The 23,478-nt window shown below is 49.7% G+C and overlaps 1 protein-coding gene across 3 annotated transcripts in view; it reads left to right on the forward strand.

Annotated features, from left to right (window-relative positions):
* Positions 1-23,478, forward strand: part of LOC145361989 (rho guanine nucleotide exchange factor 25-like) — a 196,279-nt gene that overhangs the window by 8,847 nt on the left and 163,954 nt on the right. For all 3 annotated transcript variants that reach the window (XM_080217994.1, XM_080217993.1, XM_080217992.1), the window contains exon 2: positions 5,488-5,701. In XM_080217994.1, the coding sequence (XP_080074120.1) occupies positions 5,488-5,701 (214 nt within the window). The remainder of the gene's footprint in view (positions 1-5,487; positions 5,702-23,478) is intronic.

Below are 23,478 nucleotides of genomic sequence, written 5' to 3' on the forward strand. Positions count from 1 at the left end.
AGCGCCAGGGACCCGGGTTTGATTCCTGGCTCTGGGTCACTGTCTGTGCGGAGTCTGCACATTCTCCCCGTGTCTGCATGGGTTTCCTCCGGGTGCTCCGGTTTCCTGCCGGTTAGATGCATTGGACGTGGTAAATTCTCCATCAGTGTACCCAAACTGGCAACTCGGGGATTTTCACAGTAATTTCATTGCAGTGTTAATGTAAGCCTACTCGTGACACTAATAAACTTTAAAACTTAAGAAAAACCTTCTTCATTCAGAGGGAATTTGGAATGTTCTGCCTGGGAAGGTTGTGGAGGCTGGAAACGGTACAACCTTTAATAAAATATTTGGTTGGGTATTTGAAATATCAGAACATTCAAGGATATGGGACAAGTGCAGGAAAAGGGGATTAGTGTGACTTTAGTGGTAGATATTGTCAGTACAGACTCGATGGGCCGAAGGGCCTTTTCTGCGCTGCATGGCTTGATGGCGAGGAGCATTTATTTGCCAAATTCAGTAAAGAGAAAGTATCATTGAAATGCAGCTGGTTTCCTCTCTGCTAGAAAGCTGCACAAACAGATGGACAGGACTGGCTTAATACTTAAAGCTTAGAAATTCCTCTTGACATGAGCAGACAGACACTCGACATGCTTGTTTGACATTCCATTTTCCGCTATTTTAATCGCAACGTTAACCCCTTTGATGTCACTCAACTTGGCCTTTTGCAGGACAATCAGAGAATCCCTACAGTGCAGAAGGAGGCCATTCAGCCCATCAAGTCTGCACCAATCACAATCCCACCCAAGCCCTAACCCCATAACCCCATGTATTTATCCCAGCTATTCTCCCTGACAGTAAGGGGCAATTTAGCATGGCCAATCCCCCTAACCTGCACATCTTTGGACACTAAGGGGCAATTTAGCATGGCCAATCCCCCTAACCTGCACATCTTTGGACACTAAGGGACAATTTACCATGGCCAATCCACCCTAACCTACACATCTTTGGACACTAAGGGACAACTTAGCATGGCCAATCCACCTAACCTATACATCTTTGGATACTAAGGGGCAATTTATCACGGCCAATCCACCTAACCTATACATCTTTGGACACTAAGGGGCAATTTAGCATGGCCAATCCGCCTAACCTATACATCTTTGGATACTAAGGGGCAATTTATCACGGCCAATCCACCTAACCTATACATCTTTGGACACTAAGGGGCAATTTAGCATGGCCAATCCGCCTAACCTATACATCTTTGGACACTAAGGGACAATTTAGCATGGCCAATCCACCTAACCTATACATCTTCGGACACTAAGGGACAATTTAGCGTGGCCAATCCACCTAACCTGCACATCTTTGGACACTAAGGGGCAATTTAGCATGGCCAATCCACCCTAACCTATGCATCTTTGGACACTAAGGAATAATTTAGCATGGCCAATCCACCTAACCTGCACATCTTTGGAGTGTGGGAGGAAACCGGAGCACCCGGAGGAAACCCACATAGAGGCATAGATGGGGGTGATAGTCAGTGGGCGGAACCTTCCGGCCACGCTCGTCCTGAAACCGGAAAACCCTTGGTCAATGGACCTTTGTACCTCTCCCGCTCCAATTCCCGTGGCAGGCAGGATGGGAAAATGTGTCCCAGAATCTTTCTCCCAGAGTTGAAATGTCTAATACTAGGGGGCACGCACTGAAGGTGAGAGGGGGAAAGTTCGAAGGAGATGTGAGGGGCAAGTTTTTTTACACAGAGAGTGGTGGGTGTCTGGGACGCGCTGCCAGGGGTGATGGTGGAAGCTGAGATGATGGGGGGTGTTTAAAGGGCTTTTAGATAAGCACAGGAATGTGTGAAGAATAGAGGGATATGGCGCAAGGGCAGGCAGGAGGGATGAGTTTAATTAGGCATCAGGTTTGGCACAGCATGGTGTGCTGTACTGTCCTCTGTTCCAGAGACGGGTGCGTGGTCTCTTTAAATACACATCCAGCACACTGGTAAGTGATTAAAAGCCATTCCATTTTGGAAAGATGACCTGAGAAGCTTATGGAATGATTTGGCGTTGATGGACGCTTTGGATTCAGAGCCAAGCAGAGTGCCATCTGCCCCGTCTGATAACATTTCTATCAGGAATTCTGGCCCAGTTCCCATCTCTGCTGAATTGTTTTTGTATAAGTTAAAAGCCCCAGTGAAATCCCGCACCCTCCTTATCTCTGGCCATCTCTCTCAGGGTGTGCCTGAGTGCCTCGGCTGGGAACTGCCACAGTCAGGGACAAGAAAGAGTTTGGTGCTGAAAATCCCTTCCGCAGCCAAACTTCAGGATGCTTGTGTGACAAAGGGGTTCTGGGGAAGTCTTATCGTTGAGTTTATTTTTACTTTATTTTTTCATGGGTTGTGAATGGAACCTGGAGTTTACTGTCAGGCCCAGTAGGCAGATAATGTTCCTCACCCACACTCTGTCTCCCAGCACCCTACCTCCACCCCTCCTCCACTCCACCCTGCCACTCCCTATCTCTGCTCCTCCTCCCACTCTGCCTCTCTCTCCCCTCTCTCTGCCTTTCTCTCCCCTCTCTCTGCCTCTCTCTCCCCTCTCTCTGCCTCTCTCCCTCTCTCTCCCCCACTCCCTCTCTCCTATCTCTCTTCTCTCACCCCTCCCCCTCACTCCCTGTCTCCCTCTCTTCCCCTCTCCCTCTCTCCCCCTCCCCTCTCTCCCCCTCTCCCTCTCACCCCCTCCCCCTCTCACCCCCTCTCTCTCTCCCCTCTCTCTGCTTCTCTCCCTCACTCCCCTTTCCTCTCTCTCTCCCCCTCTCCCTCTCTCCCCCTTTCCCTCTCACCCCCCCACCCCCGCTCTCTCTCTCCCCTCTCTCTCTTCTCTCTCACCCTCCCCTCTCCCCCTCCTTCACTCTGTCCCTCCCCCTCTAACCGCCCCTTCCCCTCCCCCTCTCCCCCTCCCCCTCTCTCCCCCTCCCCCTCTCTCCCCCTCCCCCTCTCTCCCGCCCCCTCTCTGCCCCCTCCCCCTTCTGCCCCTCCCCTGGGGAGGAATTAATTGGGACATCATCTCAAATGTGTTTTATCAAAAAGGAATTCCTCAAATCCTTTTATTTATTCGGTAGATTTATTGGATTGTGAGAATAAAAAGCAGTCCGACTACCTGCCAGCAATCGACCAATGACAGCATGGTGGCAGAGTGGTTAGCGCTGCTGTCTCACAGCGCCAGGGACCCAGGTTCAATTCCCCGGGGGCACGGTGACACAGTGGGTTAGCGCTGCTGCCTCACAGCGCCAAGGACCCAGGTTCGATTCCCCGGCAGCACGGTGACACAGTGGGTTAGCGCTGCTGTCTCACAGCGCCAGGGACCTGGGTTCGATTCCCCGGCAGCACGGTGACACAGTGGGTTAGCGCTGCTGTCTCACAGCGCCAGGGACCTGGGTTCGATTCCCCGGCAGCACGGTGACACAGTGGGTTAGCGCTGCTGTCTCACAGCGCCAGGGACCCGGGTTCGATTCCCCGGCAGCACGGTGACACAGTGGGTTAGCGCTGCTGCCTCACAGCGCCACGGACCTGGGTTCGATTCCCCGGCAGCACGGTGGCACAGTGGGTTAGCGCTGCTGTCTCACAGCGCCAGGGACCCGGGTTCGATTCCCCGGCAGCACGGTGACACAGTGGGTTAGCGCTGCTGTCTCACAGCGCCAGGGACCCGGGTTCGATTCCCCGGCGGCACGGTGACACAGTGGGTTAGCGCTGCTGTCTCACGGCGCCAGGGACCCGGGTTCGATTCCCCGGCAGCACGGTGACACAGTGGGTTAGCACTGCTGCCTCTCAGCGCCAGGGACCCGGGTTCGATTCCCCAGCCTTGGGTCACTGTCCGTGTGGAGTCTGCACATTCTCCCCATGTCTGTGTGGGTTTCCTTCGGGTGCTCCGGTTTCAAAGAACAAATTATCACCACATTATAGGGAGGATGTGATTGTACTGGAGGGGGTGCAGAGGAGATTCACCAGGACTGGGATGGAGCATTGAAGTTATAAGGAGAGGTTGGGTAGGCTTGGGTTGTTTTCTCTGGAGCAGAGAAGACTGAGGGGCGACCTGATCGAGGTGTACAAGATTCTGAGGGACAGAGTGGATAGGGAGCAGCTGTTCCCCTTAGTTGAAGGGTCAGTCTCGAGGGGACACAGGTTCAAGGTGAGGGGCAGGAGGTTTAGGGGGGAATTTGAGGGAGAACCTTTTTACCCAGAGGGTGGTGATGGTCTGGAATGTGCTGCCTGGGGTGGAGGGGGCCTCACATCCTTTATAAAGTATCTGGATGAGCACTTGGCACGTCAGAACATTCAGGGCTATGGGCTGGTAAATGGGGTTAAAAAAATGTCAAAAGTTTATTTATTAGTCACAAGTCAACTTACATTAACAAAGTTACTGTGAAAATCTCTCGGTCGCCACACTCCTGCACCTGGTCGGTTCAATCCACCCTAACCCGCACATCTTTGGACTGCGGGAGGAAACTGGAGCACCTGGAGGAAACCCAGGCAGACATGGGGAGAATGTACAGACTCCACACAGATAGTGACCTGAGCCCGGAATCGAACCCGGGTCCCTGGCGCTGTGAGACAACAGTGCTAACCACTGTACCAGGCGGGAGGTCAGGTGTTTCTAATATGTTGGTGCGGACTCGATGGGCTGAAGGGCCTTTTCTGCACTGTCTGATCCTGAGATATGTCTCTGACTGGGCTTTTCCCATCCTGTCTGCCACGGGAATCGTAGCGGGCGGGGAGGGGAGGCGGGGGGGTAGCGGGACTGTGGATCAGTTGATCTCAAGTGGGATTCTTCTGCTGTGCCCACCCCAAAATCAGAAAATCCCCCTCTGTGAGCCTGAAGAACAGTCACGGAGACTGGAAACGTCTGTTCCTCTCTGCACAGATGTTGCCAGAGCTGCTGAGTTTATCCAGCACTTTTCTCTTTATATTTCAGGATTCCAGCAGCCGCAGTACTTTGCTTCTATTTATGTGGGTAAATACACGCCACGTGACAGTAATAATGGGACTTACTGTTTGTTGTTGCAAAGGAGGAAGTGGTGGTTATTTGTTTGTTTGCCTTCTGTCATCGCTGAGTGCGCTGATCGGGCACTGGCACAAATCAGTTGTGTGCACTGCGCCTGTTCCTCTGCACGGACACCATTGGCTTGATGCTGTATCCTTGACCCTGTGTAATTTTGTCCCCTGCAAGGTGGCAATGCCTGCCTGCTCCATGCCACCCATTTGCACCAGATCGAGAAATCATTGGGTCGCAACAACCTGGCAGAGTTGGCACTGCTAAGGCTGCCAACCTAAACAGCGCGAGAGCCAGCCTTGGCTAAAAGAAGCCTGTGAAACATTCCTGACGAGAGAGTTTGAACCCTGTGTGGATAAATTCAGATCCGTCGGACAACTGCCCCTTTTCTGTGCACCCCTACCCCCCCCCCCCCCAAATATGGTGAACTAACGTGGTGCCCTCTTTGTGCCCGCAGCTTTCGGACCCGTGCGAAGTGGCAGCAGAGGTGAGGGAGTGTGAGGCCACCGGCCACCAGGCGGGCGAGGGCGAAGAGGCAAAGGATGACCCTGGGTACGCCAGCACACCGGACACGGCTACTGATGCTGCCCGGGACCCTCCAGGGGACGCCAGCGGTGCCAGCCCCTCGGAATTGCCAGCTGAGACGGGATGCTTGTTCGGTGCGAGCCAAGGTAGGGCGAGTTATTTCTGCCTCTGTTTTGAACAGTCCTGTGATTAGTGTCTGCCAGCACTCCCCACCCCCCTCCTCGGTTCCAGGCGATCTTTGTGTTGGCATGGGGCGCCAACTGAGATTGCAGCACCAAAATTAGCATCCAAAAGCCCCGTAGGAAGCCAAGCTTGTTTTCAGTCAACGGGGTAGCCGGTGCCAACCTTCCTGGCTGCCGTCCATCGCCCTGTTGAGCCAGCGTTCCTGCGAAGGGGAACATTTTTAGCACAATAAAACCCTTCGCCAGCCCTGTGCAGTGCTGTGCGCCAATCAAACTCTGTGTCCCAGTTGTTGCGATGGGAGTTGAGCTAATCCAGTGGTGGGGTGGGGAGAAGGGGAATGGTGGGGTGGGGGATGGCAGAGACCATGCAGGAATGGTAATACTCTGCGTTTTATGTATCTGTGCCCGTGTGGCAGACTGCGTGTGCCCAAGTGTTTGTCACTCGCTGGATTCACTCTGTCCCACTGACACCAAGTCAACACGACTGAAGAAATGCTGAGTCACCGAATCACAGGATACCACAGTGCAGAAGAGGCCCTTCGGCCCATCGGGTCTGCACTGACACATCAGCAACACCTCACCTCCCACTTAATCCCATTTACCAGCCCTACAGTGCAGAAAGAGGCCCTTCGGCCCATCGAGTCTGCACTGAACACAATCCCACCCAGGCCCGACCCCTATACCCCTACATATTATACTCACTAATCCCTCTAACCTACACATCCCTGGACACGAAGGGGCAATTTCTTAGCACGGCCAATCAACCTAACCCGCACATCTTTGGACATAATCTTGTACACCTCGATCAGGTCTTCTCTGCTCCAGAGAAAACAACCCAAGCCTGTCCAACCTCCCTCTATAACCATCCCAGGCAGCATCCTGGTGAATCTCCTCTGCACCCCCTCCAGTACAATCACATCCTGCCTGAAATCTGGCGACCAGAACTGCACACAGTGCTCCAGCTGTGGCCTCACCAAAGATCTACACAATTCCAACATGACCTCCCTGCTTTTGTAATCTATACCCCAATGGAGAAAGGCGAGTGTCCCCCATGCTGAGGCCAAGTTAAGTTGGTCCAAACCCAGTTTCCACAGAGTGGAACCAGGGCTGGAGTACACCTCGGGACATTGTTGGCACAAGCCTGGTAAAAATCCTGTCTGCCCACATTTGTGCGTCCAGAAGTTTGGAAGTGTGCATTCTTAATGTGTGTCGGTTTATGGGGGAGGGGTGGGGGGGGGCGGCATTTGCCTTCAGGAATGGAAATGTTTTCACATCACCAGGAAGACCAGCGTCCCTGCACAAACTCATCAATAATGAAAATGTCCTTACATCGGGACTCGCCTCTCCAACACACTGCCCCCTCCCCACCCCCATCGTGGACCCCACTTTTGATCTTTCCAGCCCCATGCTTTACCACCCCCATCACTGGCACCCTCTCTTGCCTCAGGCATTGTTTCCCCCTCCCCCACACCCCCGCCAGCCCGGTGGCACAGTGGTTGGCACTGCTGCCTCACAGTGCCAGGGTTCCGGGTTCGATTCCCGGCTTGGGTCATTGTCTGTGTGGAGTTTGCACATTCTCCCCGTGTCTGCGTGGGTTTCCTCCGGGTGCTCCAGTTTCTTCCCACAGTCCAGAGATAAGCAGGTTAGTTGGATTGGTCATGCTAAGTTGCTGCCAATCCACCTAACCAGCACATCTTTGGACACTAAGGGACAATTTAGCATGGCCAATCCACCCTAACCTACACATCTTTGGACACTAAGGGACAATTTAGCATGGCCAGTCCACCTAACCAGCACATCTTTGGACACTAAGGGACAATTTAGCATGGCCAATCCACCCTAACCTACACATCTTTGGACACTAAGGGACAATTTAACTTGGCCAATCCACCTAACCTACACATCTTTGGACACCAAGGGGCAATTTAGCATGGCCAATCCACCTAACCTACACATCTTTGGACACTAAGGGACAATTTAGCATGGCCAATCCACCCTAACCTACACATCTTTGGACACTAAGGGACAATTTAACTTGGCCAATCCACCTAACCTACACATCTTTGGACACCAAGGGGCAATTTAGCATGGCCAATCCACCTAACCTACACATCTTTGGACACTAAAGGACAATTTAGCATGGCCAATCCACCCTAACCTACACATCTTTGGACACTGAGGGGCAATTTAGCATGGCCAATCCACCCTAACCTACACATCTTTGGACACTAAGGGACAATTTAGCATGGCCAATCCACCTAACCCGCACATCTTTGGACTGTGGGAGGGATCCGGAGCACCCGGAAGAAACCCACACAGACATGGGGAGAATGTGCAGACTCCACACAGACAGTGACCTGAGGTTGGAATCGAACCTGTATCCCAAGTGATGTGAGGCAGCAGTGTCAACCACTGTGCCACCGTGCCACCCCCCCTCTCCTCATCATATGAAAGACAAATTGGGGGGGTGGGGGGGGATTGGATGGGCGTGATTTAAAGCGATACGATAAGCAACACTGCCCATCAGCAGAGGAAAAAAATGACCAGGTGGAACCAGTGGGAGATGTTGAAGCAAGCGGTGGAAAAGTTGTGCGTGGAATATATCCCAGTAACGGAGCGAGTGGAACTTTATCGGAGGCCAAGGCTCCATGAGCAAGTGGGGGGATGAGATCACTTTGCGAAGCTGAATTTTTAGTGCTTGCCGAGTTATTTAAAGACTTTGGAATGCAGAGAATGTAAGTTCAAATTCCAGTTTGGGATTTGTTTCCTGAAGTTTGAAGTTGGTATCAGTGTCCATGAGCTGCTGAGAAAATCTGAACGGGTTCACCAATGTCCTTCAGGAAAGGAAGCCGGCCATTGTGGCTGAGCTGTTTACGCCTCCTCCCTGCCTCTCAACTTCCCTCAGGAGTGACTGAGGGAGCCCCTCGTGAGAAGAATAAATGTCAGTCGCGCCAGCAATGCCCGCTCGTGAGAGTGAATCAGACGCCATGCTGGGTGACGCGGTGGCACGGTGGTTAGCCACCATGCCACCCTGTTACTGGAGACGGCCAATGAGGCCTCCCAGACAGGACGCTCGGCAGGGCAGTATTTGCTGAGCCCTGCCCGAGATTGTCGGCCGAGGTGATTCTTTTCAGTGAGACTGGAACCCGTGACCTTCTGACTGGGTTAACTGGAAGCCAGACGCTGTCCTTTCACCGTGAGGAGCTGGATTTGAATCCGAAAAAACAGCAAAGGGATGAAAGCATCAATTGTCCAGTAGCTGTGATAGACCCTCGTGATGCAAATCTGCAGAGTTTCAGCCCAGTTCCGGGTGGGTGAGATCCGAAACTGCCTGGGAAAGTCAGATTTCCCAAAGCTTTTTCCTGAGACTGGGCCAGCCTTGGTGGGACAGTGACACGGCCCAGACTGTACATCACTGGCAAGGCCAGCACTTATTACCCAACACTAATTATCCCTGTACCTGACTGATATCCAATAACGATCCTGGAACTCCCTCCCTAACAGCACTGTGGGTGTACCTACACCACACGGACTGTCTGATGTCCAATAACAATCCTGGAACTCCCTCCCTAACAGCACTGTGGGTGTACCTACACCACACGGACTGACTGATATCCAATAACGATCCTGGAACTCCCTCCCTAACAGCACTGTGGGTGTACCTACACCACACGGACTGTCTGATGTCCAATAACAATCCTGGAACTCCCTCCCTAACAGCACTGTGGGTGTACCTACACCACATGGACTGCTGTAGTTCAAGATGGCGGCTCAGCAGCACCTTCTCAAGGGGCAATTAGGGATGGGCAACATATGCCAGCCAGCCAGCGATGCCCACATCCAATGAATAAAAATAATTGTTACCAGCCGGTTGAAGGGAGAATTGCCAACTGTCTTTAATTTGATCCGACCAGCTTGCAGGCTCGTTTCTTCTTGTTAGTTCACGGGGAGTTTGGTAAGGGATACGGGGGAGTTTGCAAAATTTGGAAAGATTGATCAAGTATGCGGAGAGTGAGGCTGGTCATTGCAAAAGTATTGGCTGTTACTGGAAGCCTCCTGAGTTCCCAGCCCAGGGAGGTGTCAGTAACTGACCCCTTTGGGTATCATTGTGAGAGGGAGGTCTGGGGCTGGCAGGATCACATACTGCTCAAAGACAGAAGAGGAGCCACAGGATGTCTTCTCCATCTCACATTTTCAGCGAGCATTTCTCCTCCGGGTGGTACAGAGGTTAGCACTGTTCCTCACAGCGCTCGGGACCCAGGTTCAATTCCAGCCTCGGGTAATTGTCTGTGTGGAGTTCGCATGTTCTCCCTCATGTCAGTATCGGTTTCCTCCGGGCGCTCCGGTTTTATCTCACCGTCCAAAGGTTAGGTGGATTGGCCGTGCTAAATTGCCCCTTAATGTCCAAAGATGTGTAGGTTAGGGTGGATTGGCCATGCTAAATTGTCCCTTAGTGTCCAAAGATGTGTAGGTTAGGGTGGATTGGCCATGCTAAATTGTCCCTTAGTGTCCAAAGATGTGTAGGTTAGGGTGGATTGGCCATGCTAAATTGTCCCTTAGTGTCCAAAGATGTGTAGGTTAGGGTGGATTGGCCATGCTAAATTGTCCCTTAGTGTCCAAAGATGTGTAGGTTAGGGTGGATTGGCCGTGCTAAATTGCCCCTTAGTGTCAGGGGGCCTAGCATGGTAAATATCTGGAGTTACGGGGATGGTGCCTGTATGGGATTGTACACGGTGCAGACTTGATGGGCTGAATGGCCTCCTTCTGTACAGCAGGGATTCTATGATTCCACCTACCGTAGGCTGGAAGCAGTGTGTGAAGCCAATAGCACAGTTTGTAAGGATGCAGTCACTGAGTGTGACCCCTGGTGGGAGATCATTACATTTCTGACCACACTGATCCTGATGGACTGCCATGGCCTCTGATCCGCCCTTGGTCTTCAGTGTGCCTGCCCGATTCTCTTTTCAAATTATTAACGGGATCAGCGTCCACCAACTGTCAAGAACAGGCCTTCCAAATCCCGACAGCTCTCTGAGGGGAAACAATTCTCCTTTCCTCTCATGGGCCGAAATTTTCCCTTTTCCATGTCCAAACCTCTGGATCTGTCCATGGGCCTCTGGTTCTCATGCCTCAGTCTCTCTCTCTCTCACTCCCCGACCCCACCAACACCACTTCCCTTTATCTTTTTACGATAAATCAGAATCCTCTACAAAGTTCTCAGTCTGTTTCTTCAAGAAACAGGCACGAACCTTGGCAGCTCCATTCAGCTTGCTTGGGGGATCAGTGACTGTCTCGGTGTCTGAAACATAAGAAAGGTAAATATTTGATTCTGTACCAAACTCCTCAGTGTTAATGATGTGAAGTTGCACTTGAAAGCCCAAGTACCTCGGCACTTATTCCAATAAATATTTCTCTTGCAGAGGACCAGCGAGATTTTTAATAAGTATCAGCTTGGCTCCTATAGTAATACCTGTTCTTCTAAGGTCAGGCGAGCGTGGGTTTAGGCACACTTTATTTAATTTGATTTATTCTTGTCACACGTATTGGGATACAGTGAAAAGTATTGTTTCTTGCACCCTATACAGACAAAGCATACCATTCGTAGAGTACATAGGAGAGAAAGAAAGGCGAGGGTGCAGAATATAGTGTTACAGTCACAGATAGGGTGTAGAGAAAGATCAGCTTAATATTTGATTTGATTTGTTATTGTCAGATGTATTGGAATATATTGAAAAGTATTGTTTCTTGCACACGAAACAGACAAAGCATACCGTTCATAGAGTACATAGGGGAGAAGGAACGCAGAGGGTGCAGAATGTATTGTTACAGTCATAGCTAGAGTGTAGAGAAAGATCAGCTTAATATTTGATTTGATTTATTATTATCACACGTATTGGGATACAGTGAAAAGTTGTTTTTTGTGCATTACACAGACAAAGCATACCGTTCATAGAGAAGGAAAGGAGAAGGTACAGAATGTAGTGTTACAGTCACAGGGTGTAGAGAAAGATCAGCTTAATATTTGATTTATTATTATCACATGTATTGGGATACAGTGAAAAATATTGTTTCTTGCGCACTATACAGACAAAGCATACCGTCCATAGAGTACATAGGGGAGAAGGAAAGGAGAGGGAGCAGAATGTAGTGTTACAGTCACAGATAGGGTGTAGAGAAAGGTCAGCTTAATGTGAGGTAGGTCCATTCAGAAGTCTGACGGCAGCAGGGAAGAAGCTGTTCTTGAGTCGGTTGGTACGTGACCTTGGACTTTTGTAACTTTTTCCCGATGGAAGAAGGTGGGAGAGAGAATGTCCGGGGTGTGTGGGGTCCTTGATTATGCTGCCTGCTTTTCCGAGGCAGCGGGAAGTGTAGACAGAGTCCATGGATGGGAGGCTGGTTTGTGTGATGGATCGGGCTACGTTCACAACTCTTTGTAGTTCCTTGCAGTCTTGGACAGAGCAGGAGCCCGTACCAAGCTGTGATACAACCAGGAAGGATGCTTCCTATGGTGCATCTGTAGATGTTGGTGAGAGTCGTAGCTGACATGCCGAACTTCCTTTGTCTTTTGAGAATGTAAAGGCGTTGGTGGGGCTTTCTTAACTATAGTGTCAGCATGGAGGGGAACCAGGACAGGTTGTTGATGATCTGGACACCTAAAAACTTGAAGCTCTCGACCATTCCCATTTCATCCCCGTTGATGTAGACAGGGGCATGTTCTCCTTTACGCTTCCTGAAGTCGATGACTGTCTCCTTCGTTTTGTTGACATTGAGGGAGAGATTATTATCGCTGCACCAGTTCACCAGATTCTCTATCTCATTCCTGTAACTCTGTCATTGTTTGAGATCTGACCCACTACAGTGGTGTCATCAGCAAACTTGAAAATGGAATTGGAGGGGAATTTGGCCGCACAGTCAGAGGTGTATAAGGAGGGGGCTGAGAACACAGCCTTGTGGGACACCGGTGTTGAGGATGATGGTGGAGGACGTGTTGCTGCCTATCCTTACTGATTTCCATTGTCGTGGGCGGGTTGGGAAAATTTGCAGAGTGGCCAAAAGTCAGTTGCCTTCCGGTCGTTCTCCAAACTTTCCCATCCTGCCTGTGCCAATGCCCGCCGCAAAATCCTGAAAATTTATCGGGACTGTTTTACCATTTCCTTTTGTTGTGAGGTAGAAACATTAATCCTGAGCATTTTCAACAGGTCCTCATTTTTTACCTCAGGACTCAAATGCTCACCTTGTTACAACAAGGAGTCTCACAGGTTAAAGTCCGACCAGTTTATTTAGTAGTAAACCTTATTTGATAGGGTTCGCTATCAAATAAACCTGTTAGACTTTAACCTGGTGTTGTGAGACTTCTTACTGTGTTTACCCCAGTCCAACACCGGCATCTCCACATCATCACCTTGTTACAAGGCAGCCTTGGTGTGAGCACAAGAGGAAGAAATTGGAATGAAAAAATGGACTGAACACAACATTCTGAATATAAATTGGCTCATTTTCCGTGATAAGTTATCACTTATCAACTGAACTTATCAACTTCCGCTGAGGGAGAATTTAGCATGGCCAATCCACCCTAACCAGCACGTCTTTCAGACTGTAGGAGGAAACCAGAGCCCCCTGAGGAAACCCACGCAGATACGGGGAGAATGTGCAAACTCCACATCGATCCAAACCGGGAATCGAACCCGGGCCCCTGGTGCTGTGAGGCAGCAGCGCTAACCCACTGTGCCACCCTGCCACCCCGCCACCCCATTGTTGAGCAGAGTAACAGGGCTGCCAGCTCACCTCATTGGACAGCACACTTGGGTTCAGAGGTCAAAGGCTCATTCCTGAAGCTTACTTCCTGTGCAGTACTGAAGGTGGGCTGCATTGCTGGAGGTACCCGCTGTGCTTTAGCTATTAAACCAAAGCTACCCACATCTGTTGAGGTGCCCATTAATGACCTCATGCCAATAGTGAAGGAAGGATGTAAGTGTGTTGGAGGTGGTTCAGAGGAGGATCGATTCCTGGGAATGAGAGGAAAGGTTGGAGAGACTGGGCTTGTTTCCACTGGAGTTTAGAAGAGTCAGGGGGTGGGGGGTGGAATGGTGACTAGATTAAAGTATCTAAGATCCTGAACGGTCCCGACAAGTGGGAAGGATGTTCCCTCTTGTGGGGGAGTCCAGAACTCGGGGGCACTGTTTAAAATTAGGGGATTTAGGATGGAAATGAGAAGTTTTTTTTTCTCTCAGAGGGTTGTGCCTCAGCAGGTGGTGGAGACGGAGTTAAAAAATATTTATAAGCGGAGCTAGATAGATTCTTGCTAGACAAGGGAGTGAAAGATTATCATGGAGGGCGGTGGTAGATGGCAATCTGGAGTGAATCGAAGGTTATGTGGGGCCGATGGGGCTACGGAACTCAACACAAACAGATCAGCCATGATCTTACTGAATGGCAGAGCAGGCTCGAGGGGCCAAATGGCCTTCTCCTGCTCCTTTTTCACATATTTGTATTTAAGGAAAGACAGAATTCCTCTGATTTCCTTCTCCACAAGGCACCGAGGTACACTTCTCGAGGGACAGAATTCTAAAGCAGAAACGTGAAATGTCTCTCGACCTTTGGTTGAACCACACATAAAGTGCAGTGCACAGTTCCAACCTCCGCATTACAGAACACTAAAGTGCAAAACAAGATTTACAAAAAGGAACAAAGAACAGTACAGAACAGGAACAGGCCCTTCGACCCTCCTGTGCCAATCGTGATGCCTGCCTAAACAAAAACCGTATGCGCTTATCCTTCCATTCCATCCGTATCCTTCCATTCCGTCCTATTCATGTACTCGTCTAGTTGCCCCTTAAATACCGTTCTTGTACCTGCTCCCACCACCTCCCCGGGCAGGCTGTTCCACCCTCTGTGTAAAAAAACTTGCCTCACACATCTCCTCTAAACTTTCCCCACACACCTTAAACCTATGTCCCCTAGCACTTGGTTTTTCCACCCTGGAAAAAAGCTTCTGACTATCCACTCTGTCCATGCCTCTTATAATCTTGTAGACTTCTATCAGGTCACCTCTCAACCTCCGTCAAACCAGTGAGAACAAACCAAGTTTCTCCAACCTCTCCTCATAGCTAATACCCTCCATACCAGGGAACATCCTGGTAAATCTTTTCTGTACCCTCTCCAAAGCCTCCACATCCTTCTGGTAGTGTGGCGACCAGAATTGAACACTATATTCCAAACGAGGCCGAACTAAGGTTCTGTACAGCTGCAGTATGACCTGCCAATTTTTATACTCAATGCCCAGAATGATGAAGGCAAGCATGCCGAATACCTTCTTGACTACCTTCTCCACCTGCATTGCCACTTTCAGTGATCGGTGGACATTTACGTCCAGATCCCTCTGCCTGTCAATACCCCTAAGGGTTCTACAATTTACTGTATAATTCTTACACGCTCCTTCCAAAATGCATTATCTCACACTTGTCCGGATTAAACTCCATCTGCCATTTCTCCGCCCAAGTCTCCAACCGGTCTATATCTTGCTATATCCTCTGATAATCCTCTTGACTATCCACCACTCCACCAATTTTTGTGTTGTCTGTGAACTTACTAATCAGACCAGCTACATTTTCCTCCAAATCATTTATATATACGATGAACAACAAAGGTGCCAGCACTGACCCCTGTGGAACACCGCTAGTCCATTCAGAAAAACACCCCTCTACTGCTACTCTCTGTCTTCTTTGCCCAAACCAGTTCTGTATCCATCTTGCCAGCTCTCCTCTGACCCAGTGTGACTTCATCTTTCGTACCATGAGGTACCTTGTCTTTACTGAAGTCCACGTATCCGACATCCACTGCCTTTCCCTCATTTATCATCTTCAGCACTTCCTCGAAAAACTCAATCAAGTTAGGGAGGCATGACCTGCCCTTCACAAAACCATGTTGTCTATCACTAATAAGTCCATTTGTTTCCTAATGTGAGTAGATCCTGTCCCCAACAATCTTTTCCAGTAATTTCTCTGACGCAAGGCTCACCAGCCTATACTTTCCTGGGTGATCCCTGCTGCTCTTCTCAAACAAGAGAACAATATTGGCCATCCTCCAGTTCTCTGGAACTTCACCAGTACAGTAAGAAGTCTCACAACACCAAGTTAAAGTCCAAGAGGTTTATTTGGCAGCACTAGCTTTCAGAGCTCTGCTCCTTCATCAAGTGAGCATATAAAGACACAAACTCAATTTACAGAATAATGATTTGAATGCAAGTCTTTATAGGTAATCAAGTCTTAAAGGTACAGACAATGTGAGTGGAGAGAGGGTTAAGCACAGGTTAAAGAGATGTGTATTGTCTCCAGACAGGACAGTTAGTGAGATTTTGCAAGCCCAGGCAAGTCATGGGGGTTACAGATAGTGTGACATGAACCCAAGATCCCGGTTGGGACCGTCCTCATGTGTGTGGAACTTGGCTATCAGTCTCTGCTCAGTGACTCTGCGCTGTCGTGTGTCGTGAAGGCCGCCTTGGAGAACGTTTACCTGAAGATCAGAGGTTGAATGCCCGTGACCGCTGAAGTGTTCGCCAACAGGAAGAGAACAGTCTTGCCTGGTGATTGTCGAGCGATGTTCATTCATCCATTGTCGTAGCGTCTGCATGGTCTCCCCAATGTACCATGCCTCAGGACATCCTTTCCTGCAGTGTATCAGGTCGACAATGTTAGCCGAGTTGCAAGAGTATGTACCGTGTACCTGGTGGATGGTGTTCTCATGTGAGATGATGGCGTCCATGTCGATGATCTGGCATGTCTAACAGAGGTTGCTGTGGCAGGGTTGTGTGGTGTTGTGGTCACTGTTCTCCTGAAGGCTGGGTAGTTTGCTGCGGACAATGGTCTGTTTGAGGTTGTGCAGTTGTTTGAAGGTAAGAAGTGGGGGTGTGGGGCTGGCCCTGGTGAGATGTTCGTCTTCATCAATGATATGTTGACATGGCTTCACCTGTAGCCAATGAGGATACTGAAAGGTAATGCCCGTCAGTAAAGATAGAACAAACTGACACTTCTTTCTCTAGAAAAGCCCTTTAAATTGTAAAGAGGTTCAGTAAAGTGGATGAATGGGCCCATGTCAGATGGTGAAATACAAGACAGGACATAAATCTTTGCCTTGAGAGTAGGTTTATCCAGAAGAAGCAGTCTTTCCAGATCTCTGCCTCCTAACTACTACCCCAGTATCCCGCTGACTCCTCTTATCCTTGGAATAAACCCATAAAACAAAACTGAACCAGTTGACAAAATAACTGACTCTCTTGAGAATCACCACTGGAAGACAAACAAAAACTAATCAACCAATAAAGAAAAATCAACTAAATGAATTGAGAACCCTTTAACGGGACTGTCACAAAAACAACATTAAAAAGAACCTTTGATGATGAAATAAGGAAGCCATGTTGAGGGTTGGGGAAACTCCCCATCTCCTGCAGTGTCCGCCAGTCACGGTCATGGCGCATTTTATATGAGCTCGTGGTCCTGAATTAAACAATGCCCATTCTCTGTGTATCATTAACAACACAACCAACCATCAATAATACAGAACTTTTCACTAACAAAGCATCCCATTCAGACCCTATCCCCATAACCCCACATATTTACCATGGCCAATCCACCTATTGGACACTAAGGGACAATTTAGCATGGCCAATCCACCTAACCTACACATCTTTGGACACTAAGGGGACAATTTAGCACGGCCAATCCACCTAACCTGCACATCTTTGGACACTAAGGGACAATTTAGCATGGCCAATCCACCTAACCTGCACATCTTTGGACACTAAGGGACAATTTAGCATGGCCAATCCACCCTAACCTACACATCTTTGGACACTAAGGGACAATTTAGCATGGCCAATCCACCCTAACCTACACATCTTTGGACACTAAGGGACAATTTAGCATGGCCAATCCACCCTAACCTACACATCTTTGGACACTAAGGGACAATTTAGCATAGCCAATCCACCCTAACCTACACATCTTTGGACACTAAGGGACAATTTAGCATGGCCAATCCACCCTAACCTACACATCTTTGGACACTAAGGGACAATTTAGCATGGCCAATCCACCCTAACCTACACATCTTTGGACACTAAGGGACAATTTAGCATGGCCAATCCACCCTAACCTACACATCTTTGGACACTAAGGGACAATTTAGCATGGCCAATCCACCCTAACCTACACATCTTTGGACTGTGGGATGAAACAGGAGCACCTGGAGGAAACCCACGCAGACACGGGGAGAACGTGCAGACTCCACACAGACAGACAGTGATCCGAGGCCAGAATGGAACCTGGGTCACTGGCGCAGTGAGGCAGCAGTGCTAACCACTGTGCCACCCTAATAAATCCAGTGAGGAAATTCAGGCGAAACCTCTTAGTTCTGAGAATGGGGAGTTCGCTCCCACAGGGAGTGCTTGAGGTGAATAGCAGAGATAGGGGGAAGCTGGAAAGGCACGTGAGGGGAAAGGAATAGCAGGATCGGCTGATGGAGTGGGATAGGGGAAGTTGGGATGAGGTTCAGATGGAGCATAAACACTGGCACAGACCAGATGGTCTGTATAGCTTGTTTCTATGTAGCGAATACCACGTCATTCTTTATAAAACAGCATCAAAGTTCATGTTGCTGTTTTTGAGACCATATGCTGTGGGAAACGGTTGCCATATTTGCTGCTTAGCAACAGTTGCTGCACATCAGTTGTGTTTGAGACTCTTGGAGGCACTTGCTTGAATTTCTTTCTTTCCAGTCTAAGTGTCCTTAACTCTGATGCTGAGCGATTTCGATTGTATTTGAAAGGTGCCAAAAAGGACAAACATTTGACTTCTCAGGAGGAGGTCTGTTTGTGCATCCAGAGTGGGAATGATGCTTTCTTCCACGAGATGGCGCCCTGTGGCCCTATAACCCAGTTCCACATTTCAGCTGGAGTGACCACTTGTTGCCGTGACAACCATTACGGCCCTTCATCTCTTCTCACACTATTTTTCATTTGGCGTTTTTCATTGGAGTTTTTGTGGCAGCCCACATTTGGTACATCTCAAAATGTGGATTTGTATACTACTGTTAACATAGTAACATATCCCAGGGTGCTTCACAGGAACATTAAAAAACAAAGTCTGACACTGAACCTATCACAGTAAGAAGTCTCACAACATCAGGTTAAAGTCCAACAGGTTTATTTGGTAACAAACGCCACTAGCTTTTGGAGCACAAGATCCCAGTTGAGGCCATCCTTCCGCATGCATGAGGATCTTGGGTTCATGTCACACTATCTGGAACCCCCACGACTTGCCTGGGTTTGCAAAATCTCACTAACTGTCCTGACTGGAGACAATACACATCTCTTTAACCTGTGCTTAACCCTCTCTCCACTCACATTGTCTGTGCAACATGGGGTTAGGTACAGAGTAAAGCTCCCTCTACACTGTCCCCCATCAAACACTCCCAGGACAGGTACAGCACGGGGTTAGATACAGAGTAAAGCTCCCTCTACACTGTCCCCCATCAAACACTCCCAGGACAGGTACAGCACGGGGTTAGATACAGAGTAAAGCTCCTTCTACACTGTCCCCCCCATCAAACACTCCCAGGACAGGTACGGCACAGGGTTAGATACAGAGTAAAGCTCCTTCTACACTGTCCCCCGTCAAACACTCCCAGGACAGGTACAGCACAGGGTTAGATACAGAGTAAAGCTCCCTCTACACTATCCCCCGTCAAACACTCTCAGGACAGGTACAGCACAGGGTTAGATACAGAGTAAAGCTCCCTCTACACTATCCCCCGTCAAACACTCCCAGGACAGGTACAGCACAGGGTTAGATACAGAGTAAAGCTCCCTCTACACTGTCCCCCCATCAAACACTCCCAGGACAGGTACAGCACGGGGTTAGATACAGAGTAAAGCTCTCTCTACACTGTCCCCATCAAACACTCCCAGGACAGGGACAGCACGGGGTTAGATACAGAGTAAAGCTCCCTCTACACTGTCCCCCATCAAACACTCCCAGGACAGGTACAGCACGGGGTTAGATACAGAGTAAAGCTCCCTCTACACTGTCCCCCCATCAAACACTCCCAGGACAGGTACAGCACGGAGTTAGATACAGAGTAAAACTCCCTCTACACTGTCCCCATCAAACACTGCAGATACCACATGGGGTTAGATACACCCGCTATTCTCTGGTCTATTGAATTCCGGTTGTGAAATTTGGGAAGCTCTCTTCCAGTCTCTTCCAAGCCTCTTGAAGCCAGTCTCTTTTGGAATGTGTTTGACAGATGCTGTCAGCAAACACCAGAGACTTTTAAGTGAATGCTTTGAACACAAGACTTCTGTCAAGGTTACTGGCTTTCAGATAGATCATCCTGCTTGTCTGGCTCCAGCAGGCCGAGATCGGGGTCTCCTCAGTCCGAGTAGGCCTCCTTTCAGATGACAGGCTTCTTTTGGATTGGAAATAGTGATTCTATCGTGTGAATTGGACTATGATTGACGTTTTTAGCCAATGCCCATGCTGCAGTGTACCATGGGACTGAAATACATACTCCGCCACAGCTAAATGTTCATTTTTAGACCTCGGAACATGGGGCCATCAGTCGGGTTAAGTCTCTAAGGCCGGGATTTTCTACACCCCTTTCCATCAGCGTGGGGTCTGGAGGCGGACAATCTCACGAGATTAGTCTCACAAGTATATAAAACCCTTGGTTAGGCCGTGTTTGGAGTATTGCGTGCAGTTCTGGTCACCACACTCCCAGAAGGACGTGGAAGCTTTGGAGAGAGTGCAGAGAAGGTTCACCAGGATGTTGCCTGGTCTCGAGGGTGTTGGCTATGAGGAGAGGTTGGATAAACTGGGATTGTTTTCACTGGGAAGATGGAGGGGAGACCTGGTCTACAAAATGATGAGAGGCGGGTGGATAGGGAGAGGCTTTTTTCCCAGGGTGGAAGGGTCAATTACAAGGGGGCACAGGTTCAGGGTGAGAGGGGGACAGTTTAAGGGAGATGTGCGGGGGAAGTTTTTCACACAGAGAGGGGTGGGTGTCTGGAACGGGCTGCCAGAGGAGGGGGTGGAAGCAGGAACATTAACAACATTTAAGAGGCATCTGGATGGGTACATGAATAGGGAGGGAATAGATACAGACTGAGTAAGGACAGAAGGGTCTTTTTTGTTTAGAACAAAGAAAATTACAGCACAGGAACAGGCCCTTCGGCCCTCCAAGCCTGCACCGACTGTGCTGCCCCTCTGAGCTAAAACCCCCTACCCTTCCGGGGACCATATCCCTCTATTCCCCATCCTATTCATGGATTTATCCAGATGCCCCTTAAAACTCACTATCATATCCGCTTCCACTACTTCCCCCTCCAGGCACCCACCACCCTCTGTAAAAAATCTGCCTCGTACATCTCCTTTAAACCTTGCCCCTCGCACCTTAAACCTGTGCCCCCCCTAGTAATTGACTCTTCAATCCTGGGGAAAAAGCCTCTGCCTATCCATTCTGTCCATGCCTCTCATAATCTTGTAGACTTCTATCAGGTCTCCCCTCAACCTCCGTCATTCCAGTGAGAACAAACCAAGTTTCTCCAACCTCTCCTCATAGCTAATGCCCTCCATACCAGGCAACATCCTGGTAAATCTTTTCTGTATCCTCTCCAAAGCCTCCACATCCTTCTGGTAGTGTGGTGACCAGAATTAACACTATATTCCAAGTGCGGCCTCACTAAGGGTCTGTAAACATGTCTGTGACATGAAGTTAGTTTAGTTGTTGGGGCATCATGGTTGGCATGGGCTTGGAGAGCTGTGTTCTTTGCTCTTTGAGAAGTCTAACCTGTGTTTCACTCTGATGTAAACGCATCACACGTGACACAATTGTCCCCGATAACCCCCCACCCCACCCCCATAGTGTGTTTCTGTGATGCTTAACCTTGGGAACATTGTTTGAATACATTATCAATTCATTCATCGGCCCCTGTGCCCACATCATTCCCCACACCCCCCACCCACAACACCCACTGTAAGAAAGTCCATTCACCCCAGCATGGGGGCAGACTGGCGCGAAAGCCAACTGGTTCCCACCACGTGCACCCGGTGGGCAGACTTCCCCAGGGAGTTGAGGCGAGTTGCACATCTCAGGGGGAAGGGGTCATACCCAGGCACAACCTGGGCACTGCCGCTATCGCACTGCTGGCTGGCACTGCCTGGGCACTGCCGCTATCGCACTGCTGGCTGGCACTGCCTGGGCACTGCCGCTATCGCACTGCTGGCTGGCACTGCCTGGGCACTGCCGCTATCGCACTGCTGGCTGGCACTGCCTGGGCACTGCCGCTATCGCAGTGTTGGCTGGCACTGCCTGGCAGGCAGTGAACACCCTGGTCACGACCTACAAAAGCCATTTTCAGGTGTCAATGTTGCTGGAGGGGCGGGTTCCCTTTGGTTCTTACATTCTGTTTCTGCTGACTGAGTCCTGAACGATACGGCAGGACTGATTAAAGCGGGTTGAAATGTTGCTTTTCCCACCCACTGCCAGCCAATATCCGCCATGGTTTGGCCTCATGTCTCCATGATTTGCCTGGAAGAGAATGCTCAGTGATAATGCCAGTGGCTCACACTCATCCAATCGCAACCTGGGTCGTTCCTCGTTGCTGATTACAGTGCTGATGTGCGTACAATCATTGGCAATAACCCATTACACATCACTGCAATGTGACAACTCAACCTCTGGCACACTAAGGAGGAAAGGATCTCAACCCAACACTCACGTTTAAGTTAAAGTTTGTTTTATTCGTCACAAGTAAGGCTTACATTTACACTGCAATGATGGGGCGGCATGGTAGCACGGTGGTTAGCACTGCTGCTTCACAGCTCCAGAGTCCTGGGTTCGATTCCCGGCTCGGGTCACTGTGTGGAGTTTGCACATTCTCCTCGTGTCTGTGTGGGTTTCCTCCGGGTGCTCCGGTTTCCTCCCACAGTCCAAAGATGTGCGGGTTAGGTTAATTGGCCACGCTAAGAAAATTGCGCCTTAGTGTCCAGGGATGTGTAGGTTAGAGGGATTAGTGGGTATAATATGTAGGGATATGGGGGTAGGGCCTGGGTGAGATTGTGGTCAGTGCAGACTCGATGGGCTGAAGGGCCTCTTTCTGTACTGTAGGGTTCTATGATTCTACGTTACTGTGAAAATCCCTGAGTTGTTACACTGAGGGAGAATTTAGCATGGCCAATCCACTCTAACCAGCACGTCTTTCAGACTGTGGGAGGAAACTGGAGCACCCGGAGGAAACCCACGCAGACACGGGGAGAACATGCAAACTCTGCACAGGCAGTGACCCAAGCCAGGAATGGAACCCGGGTCCCTGGCACTGCGAGGCAGCAGTGCCAACCACCCTGCCACCCCCACCGTCACCTTTTACCAGGCAGCATTGACCCCTGCACCCTGTGTACTTCAGAGGCTTGGACACCCTGGCAGATGGGGTTACAGCGGAGAGTCTGGGTCTTGGGGGAAGTGACCAGCAAGATTCCTGGCCTTAACATCTGATACAAAGTGGCAATAAGTAAGACACTTATCCTTTAATTAACACCCGCAGTGTCGACGCCCTCGAAAAAATTCTCTTTGGATGCGATTTGATAGGGGAAATATTTCAAGACTCAATTTGATCCATGACCCTGTATAAATATTTTACAGACTTTTTTGGGCATCGGAACAGAACAAAATAGCAGAGGCCTTTTTAA

This window comes from Carcharhinus amblyrhynchos, chromosome X, assembly GCF_965287045.1.
Source record: "Carcharhinus amblyrhynchos chromosome X, sCarAmb.v2.hapA, whole genome shotgun sequence".
Taxonomy (NCBI): domain Eukaryota; kingdom Metazoa; phylum Chordata; class Chondrichthyes; order Carcharhiniformes; family Carcharhinidae; genus Carcharhinus; species Carcharhinus amblyrhynchos.